This window comes from Phallusia mammillata, chromosome 2 (genome assembly GCF_965637545.1).
Source record: "Phallusia mammillata chromosome 2, kaPhaMamm4.hap1.1, whole genome shotgun sequence".
NCBI lineage: Eukaryota > Metazoa > Chordata > Ascidiacea > Phlebobranchia > Ascidiidae > Phallusia > Phallusia mammillata.
The window spans coordinates 27,607,519-27,615,791 of record NC_137253.1 but is presented as its reverse complement, the minus strand read 5'-3'; the positions used below and the strand labels follow the sequence as shown (position 1 = coordinate 27,615,791).

The following is an 8,273-nucleotide window of genomic DNA, read 5'->3' as shown; positions in this document are numbered from 1 at the left end:
CACTGGAAATTACAATTGTGGTCATCAACGCCAAAGGTGGGTACAAAATATATTTTAACACTTCATTCGGGTTGCATGTTTTTGCTTTCTATTAAGTGGGTCATACTTCAAATACATTTTTTTCGAAATTGAGCATTGCAATGCAGCATAAACACCACCTGACCTTTAAGAACACTTTTATTGGTTATATACTAGCAAACTAGTGGTGGCATACACTTTTGGTTTTATACTAGGAATGCACACGTTTTTTTGGCGGCGCCAATTGCTTGCAAATGCTTTAACCTGATTGTTGCCTTTCCACCAACGCACAAAAAATAGGTCGATCAAAGGTTTTATTACCAGAGGTTTGCAGCACATTCGCTGCTAAATCAGACGCGCAGGCTTTTCCGTACTTCCGCAGGCTTCACATTTTCAATTAACTTCTCACGTTGATTAGAAGGCGCGGCCTGCGAACAAGAATGCAGTGAAGTAGCCCTGTAATCTAAATTCCTTTCCTGCTGGGGTGCGCGCCTATTTGAAAGGTTGACCGCGTGGCGTGGCTGCAGCCGGGACCTGCAGTTTCAAGGATTAACGGTGTGACCTCTATGGCCCATTAAAGCTTTAGCTGGATTTTGGATACCTCCCACTGCTGTAGTGACAATATCACTGCTTGGGTGTTCAGCAATAACAGGGTTTTTGTTGCCTAGTGTAGGCTATGGGTTGAATAGTAAAAGTAGTTGTAATGTAGCCTATGTTCTGTAGTTTAGAGTTTCTAAGCAGCAGATAAATACGACGAATTTATGCTTGGCTTTTTTATTGTGTTTAACATTTCCAAGTTACCCTTTTTAAAAATGTCAATGGCAAAAAATTCACATAATATTATACTGTTGGCCCAGGCATGGCGCTTCAACCTTTCGGTAACCATATTTCGGGTTGCATAAACATTGATGCCGCGTTTGCAAAAGGACGCCGTTCTCATAATTGCCGGCGACACCCATAGCACGGGGAAATTGGATGGAAATGGGCTATTACCTGACCGCTTTTGTGCCTTGGCCAGGTTCGCCATGCTATCCAGTTACCAATTAACAAGTTGGCTGTCTTCCATAGCGCTCCAGCCATATCCCGTTGCTAGCCTTCTACAGAATTTAGAAGCCTGGCTGGGCCATTTAGAACGCTGCATGGCGCTGATCAAGAATCGCAAGCCAAATAAAGTTGCCGCCTCTGCCACATCGTCGCTGCGGGGCACCAAAGTAAACAACAAATTAGCACCCACAGGCAAATCCCATATCCATGGCTTCCCAGAAAAAAGGCAGCGGATTAAATGAGCTTTAAATGAACCTACTCACGGTGGAACCTCATCATTCAAAACGTGCCCTTGTGTGATCCTAGAGATCAGATCAGCATAAGTTTTGTTACTGCAGTAATCGTATAGCAAAAGGCCATGTGGGGGCGCTAATGAGTTATTATCGATTGGTTTCAGTGTACCGTATGCACCGAGATAGCGTCTTTGTTTGTTTTTCAGCTCTGTAAAATAGTTCGTGGAATTGTTGCTTCTAGGGTACGTTTTTGCTTAACTTTCAGCCACGACGGTGAATTTTGTCCTATTTGCTTTGACTTACAATTGCCTGATGTAAATCGCGAACTTCAAAGTTCAAACTTCAACATATTAAGTATTTTTTGTGTCAAATACCAATGTTCAAAAAGGGTTCCAGCGCTTACGTAAGTTTGCTTTAGGTGCGTAATATGTCTGACAGCAGCAGTTGCAATACACAAAGAAGAGTGAGCTTGGTTGTGGCGCGAAAAAAGCTTTACACGTGCGGTAGGCTTTTGTTTGTTTCTTTGGAGCGCAGGGCCTCGTGGTAGAAACGCGAGGTGGTGAATCACGTGTGTCGGTTTGCGACTGCGATTGGACAACGCGCGGGTAAAAGGCGCGACAACACGAGGCAGCGTCATAAGTAGGAATGGAAGAGCTCGTGCGCAGCTCATACTTGTGTTCGAGACGCGACGAGTGGGTTGTATGAGAGGAACTGGGCCGTCTGTTAGTCTACTGGCTGTGTTTGTACCCTTGCAAACTGGCTGATTTTTGTATTCTTGCTCGGTGTTACTGAAGTTAGAATAGTCAAGCACGCAGATTTTTTAGACAACAAAACTAGATTTCATTATTGCGACAGCCTTGCGTCAAACGGAAGCAACAGTTGTGCAATTAGGCTAAAATTCTGTAAGTTGTACTTAAAATATTTTTGCTTTTTTGCCAGGATTTTATTGTTTGAATAAAGAAATAACAGCTGTACAGCTTAGCCTATTTGGATTACCTTGAAATCGACCAATGAAGGCAGAAGTCGTGATGCAAAGCCCGACCGTCTTTTCGGAACCGACCGTCGGCAGCACGCAGGAAGACCAGCGCGCTTTGCAAATAGCTTTGGAATTATCGAACCTTGGATTGCTGGGCAATTGCGATGATGATGGATCTACTTCCAGTTTTGATGAGGCTATGAAAAACAAGAAAAGTCAAAATATGACTGAATGTGTCCCAGTACCAAGCTCTGAACATGTTGCAGAAATCGTCGGCCGCCAAGGTATGTATAATTTAAAAAATTGGTTTGTTTTTTAAACATTTCTTGGCGAGTTGCATGTTAAAAAACTTTAGGACTATGTAATGTAAAAAAAGCATTGCTGCGTATTAAAATGGTATATTTTGTTTTTTTTCAGGTTGCAAAATAAAGGCCCTTCGTGCTAAAACAAACACCTACATCAAAACACCAGTGAGGGGTGAGGAGCCAGTGTTTGTTGTTACTGGCCGAAAGGAAGATGTGGCAATGGCAAGAAGAGAAGTCCAATCTGCTGCAGAGCATTTCACACAAATCAGGTAAATATCATTTCAAAAGAAAACTACAAACAAATGTGTAACTGTTGTTAAATTTTACCAGTAAAAATCTGTCTTGTTTTACTGTAATTAATGGGTCAATTATACTTCGCAGAGCTTCCAGAAACAGACATGCTGCATTAATGAATGGACACAATGTTAACGATGGCAATGCAGGCACCAAAACACTGCAAGTCCGTGTGCCTTACCGAGTTGTGGGCTTGGTTGTTGGCCCAAAGGGTGCTACCATAAAAAGAATTCAGCAGCAAACCCACACATACATTGTGACACCTAGCCGTGACAAGGAACCGGTGTTTGAAGTTACAGGTATGTAAATGTCTGTTAAAGTAATATATGATGTATATGTATGATCAATCAAAGGTTTAAATTTGACATTTTTCTATTCAGGACTGCCTGAAAATGTTGAAAAGGCCAAAGAGGAAATTGAAGCGCACATTGCTGCACGTACTGGCACCCAGCAAGTCAGTGTCGATGACGACTTCAAAAACAATGGCACTGAAGTAGGAAGCCCATTGCAAGCTCAAATCAAACCAACAAGTTCAGTTTCCAATGCTTTGTACAAGACGAGGTAATTCATTGCTTTCCTACATATACTTTTATTTAAACACTTTTGTGGTAGATGTATTATTGTAGCACATTACATTGAAATTGATTTTTATCCATTTGTTTTTGCAGTTCACTGGTTTCAACATCATCAGCCTTCTTGCCTTACAACACCAACAATGTGAACAGTGCTCTTCGCTCACAAGCACCTAGCTTTATTCCATCCAACGCTGGTGCTCAAAATCTGCACCAATCAGACCTTCTATCCATGTCACAAGCCAATCAAATGAACAACAACTTAGGTAAGGGTTGTCATAGCCACATAGTAACTAAAAGGTCGAACAGGAAAATAAACATTTTTTTTTGCTTTTCTTTCCAGATTCCTCTTTTGCACCGAACTTCATTCCTGGCTTTTCCTATTCCTCAAGTGCCTTCGAACAAGCTGACAACATCCCTTCCACTGTACTTGGCAGCATAGCTGGCCTAAACACAACCCCTGCATGGAGCACCGGATCTCAAAATAATCAGCCAGATAACATCAACAGTGCTGCCACACAATTCCCATTTACTCCAATGAGAAGCAGCAGTGCTACAGGAAGCACTGGAGGCAGCACCAGCAGTGGATTTAGCCCCACTTCATCGTATGGAAATAACGGTCTTCAGCGCTTATCTCCTACACTGTCAGACCCAGATTTTTCCATCCTGCCCCCGTTTATGCCTTCCAACATCAACAGCCACAATCCTGTCAGAAGGGTTGGTTCAGACTCTGTTGATTCATCAACCAGCAGCATTGACCATTCCTCCATAAATGGATTGGGCCCATTCAGCAGTTTTGCCATGACACCTGCTTTAAACATTGAGAGTGGATATTCATCAGGTAAATAAAAAACATAACCCTTAACAATATTGTTCATAGTTAGTATTTTCGGTGATCAGTTGTGTAATCAGTGTTAATGGTTTTTGCAGGTGAAGCCACAGACAGTCTAACATCTGGATCTCCCATTGAAACAAGCAGTGCTCTTAGCCACTTGACAGCTAGAGCAATGGAGACCACTGGCAAGCAACGTTTGCCACAAAGATGTATCATATGTGGAGAAGGCTCAGTGGTAGCAGCCCTAGTTCCTTGTGGCCACAACAACTTCTGCTATACCTGCGCTAACGAGGTAGTTTCACAACCTTGTGCTGCATGCCCATGCTGCAAGCAAACAGCCTCAATGGCTTTGCTGATCAAAAAGTAAGGACCAACGGTCTTTCAAAACTCTTTGTTTGCTGCTGTACAAAACGTCAATTGTGATGTTTGGTAGGTTTCCGTTCTTAATTTCATTTCAAATAGTGTGCCTGTTCTTGTGTGCGTGTGTGTGAGTGTGCATTCATATTTTATACATACTATATCTGTTCTCTACTGCCATGCATAAACCTATAGTGAGAGTTGTCTTCCACTAACAAATTCCATAAACAGATATTTCATGTTTTGTATCAAGAATTATATTTTCATTTAGGTATGCGTTTCATATATGCCATGTATGGATGTATCACATATTGCCTAAATTTTCTGTGCAAACCCTTTGAAAATAGCTGCCACATTTGTGTATTCTGGTAATGCCTAGATCCACTGCACCAACACCAAAATTGCCATTGTTGTTTTGCCCCATAATCATAGCTAGGGGTATTCTACCTACCACGGCACAAAACAGCCACAATCATTATGTTATTTGACTGCTTGTGTATAGAATTGCCTGCTAGTCACTGCCTTGAAGTTAGAAACAATCAAAAATGCTCTTTGGGCCCTTGAAATCCTCATTTACTGTTTGACACACAATGGGTGTAGTTTTATTCAGGCCCATGAGTTCTTATTTTTTTATTTATTACTAAATAATATATTTTGTATATTCTCTGTATGGCAGATTCTCTGTTTTATTGTTGTCTCATTGACTATGCTTTTAGTTAGCGTTGCTGCTTATTCACTGGTTTTCGTGTTCGTTTATTCCCACCAGAGTTAAAGGTTTTTTTTCTTGTGTTCTACAAAGTCACACCCCTTTTGTTTTATCATGTGCACTCACCCAGCTATTTACTCTGCCAAGCGTTGCAAGTTGATGACAAAAACATGTATGTTCCCCATTCACTGTCCGACTTATTTTTGCAATGGCAAACCTTTTTGTTTTACAGAAACCTTTTATTTTTATTTTGCATAGCAGATGACAAAACGACTTTAAAAAATACCGCTGCCCCTAACTTTTATCCACTGTGTTTTTGGGAGCCTTTAAACAGTATCTAAACATAGATAGAAATACAGTAAAAAAAGGTTTACTATTTCACCCAGTACCTATTGCTATGCACATACAAACATAATTGCGGCTTAGTTGTGCCCTTATTTTAACGTGCCATAATCCATTGCCAACGTTTTAAAACTTGCGCTTTTTCACAAAAGTCCGGTTCAATTTATTAGTAACAGTTTACCCATGGTGCTATATAACAAGGTTTTTCTGTTAAGCTTTCAAATGTATCCAGGTAAAAAGCGACCGAGCGCTGGGCTAGTTCATCGCCAATCGATAATTGCTGCTACAAAACTGCTCGCCTGTATTTTTTGGTTAAAATGCGCCTTGGAACTTGGGCAAAAACACGGCTATCGCATTGCGGTGGCGCACACGCACTCCGCGATCGCCGCGCAGGCACACACAATTTTTCAGACTGCGCGCATATCTCTGTCTACCTCGAGGAGAAAAACCAACACCAAACCCCTTTGCGCTGTTTAAGGCAAAATGTACCAATAACCCAGCAGTAGGCTATAACCCAACCTTTAACTTTAACTCAATCGTGGCCTTAACAAAGTGGCAGTAAGCAAGTGCCTAAAATTCCTTTCCTTTGGCTTCAAAGTTTATTTTGTGCGTCCCAATTCTGTTTACACCTAAACCGAGTTCGGCGAAAAGTTCTCATTTCTTTCTTAGCGATTATGTTTACCAGGGCCCACCACTATTGTTTCCCCTTTTCAGTTTTTTTATGTGTTCTGTCGGCTGAACGAACGGGAACGATTCGTTACCCTTGTGCATACTGTTACCCACATATTATTATATCTTTTGCATACGACGAGGAGCGCTGTATCACAAAAAATGTAGATTTTTATTTTGCTGCCATTTGTGCAACATATCCTTCTGTGTTGATGTGTTATATACGTAAAAATGCGCCCACGTTGATTTTCGTAGAGTGCTCCAATACCACCGCCGCCACACAATTCGATCGGTTGGCTGGCCTATAGTGTATGTCGCAGACGCTGCTGATACTCTTGTTGCTTGGAAAGTATTGAAAGAGATTGTAAAGAATTTTATTTTTTGCCATTAAAACTTGTACTTCGTTCTTCACGACTTCTCGGTTTGACCTCCTTGAAGCAGCTTTAGGCAGTCACACCAGACAGACAGGAAAACCAGTAGTTATGGTATAGCAAGTTAGCGTAGCCTTAAGTCGAGACGCTGAGGCAGTCGCTTGTGAAACATAGCCGCCAGGCATCACTTGGCGAAAACTTTGGCGTTGACGTCACGTTCGTCAGTGATGCGCGACGGACTGTATATGGCGCGTCGTCGCTACACCGGCGTCTTTTTTTACACCGTGAAGCCGTACGGAATTCGGTTAAAAGATTCAGACTATATGACGAATTGAAATAGATCATTGCACTCACGAAGCATCGAACCTTGACGGGGTCGGTCGTGCTGTTTTCGCGCGCCATATGTGTCTGTTTGCCGGACAAATTTATTGGCTGCTTCCAAACATTGTTATGCGAGTTGCGCGCACACGGCCGGGAAGGCAAACAGCGTCCGTTTCGGAGAATGTCCCGCGCACCAGAAGCGATTGAAACGAAATTTGACACCCGCACAGCACAAAGCCTCTATATGCCAAAATCCTGTTTTCAACCTTCGTTGAGAAAAACACCAATTGAAAGCGTGCCTGCATTGCGCAACAGCTGTGTAATACGAAAGCAACTATCGCCACCAACTTTTTGTTTCCAACACATACATATCTTGCTTTCGTGTTGAAAACAGCCGGTACTTGGTCATTACAAGTCTCAAGGAAGATGCCTGGCCGAATGTTATGGTTGGAGCCTTGTACTGCAGCGCGAGCAACAGGAAACGATAAACGCTTGGCGACTGGGCGCGCGTCCGAAGGTCTCGCAGACCACCATTGAAACTGACATTTGCCTATTTCCGGCCCCTGCGCGCTCTGTTGACTCGAATGTAAACAATGCCCGCTCGTTACTTAATGCTGTAAAGGTTTTACGGTAAGTGACTCCAAATGGGACCGAATGTTGACGAAGCATTTATCTGGGTGATTCATCAAATAAACACACGCGCTACAACAGTACAATAAGAAACTGCAAAACGAAAGTGGTTTTCAATTTATTGTGTCACCTTCTGCAATGTTATGAAAAGCATTTTCAAGTGCTTGGCAACTGGCAGACGTAGAAAAATGCACATCTAAAAATAGAGACAAGAAAGAAATTAACAGACAAATTACCAACAAGCGCCTACGTACCAAATATCCGATAAACACAGACACTGAACGTCATTTTGTACAGGGAACACGTTTGGACTTTCGTCAAGTCGATGTAAACCTACATGTGGTTTAATTAAACAATTAATAGGTTTGAACCCTTTGAGTGATGTTTTTTAAACTTACTGTCACTCGAAATTGTCATGTTTTTAAACGCTTTAACCCTCAAAGATGGTGTTGTTATCACGTCATAAATGATTGTGATTGGTAAATTACTGGTAAGTTGCTTGTCTGGGGACGTTAAACCATTCAAATTAGACGCAATGTTGGGTCTGGTATTCCTAATTGGGATTTCGATGGCTTATTCTTGTACAAACATTCTGTCCGA

At 41.9% G+C, this 8,273-nt stretch overlaps 1 protein-coding gene across 1 annotated transcript; it reads left to right on the top strand.

Annotated features, from left to right (window-relative positions):
* The first annotated feature begins 2,212 nt into the window (after positions 1-2,212).
* On the top strand, positions 2,213-6,765 carry LOC145213947 (RNA-binding E3 ubiquitin-protein ligase MEX3C-like). Its single transcript, XM_080082360.1, has 7 exons — positions 2,213-2,555; positions 2,689-2,845; positions 2,958-3,169; positions 3,251-3,431; positions 3,539-3,708; positions 3,786-4,283; positions 4,373-6,765. Exons 1-7 carry the CDS (start codon positions 2,306-2,308, stop codon positions 4,642-4,644), a joined length of 1,740 nt encoding a protein of 579 aa, XP_079938486.1. The 5' UTR covers positions 2,213-2,305; the 3' UTR covers positions 4,645-6,765.
* Positions 6,766-8,273: the final 1,508 nt, after the last annotated feature.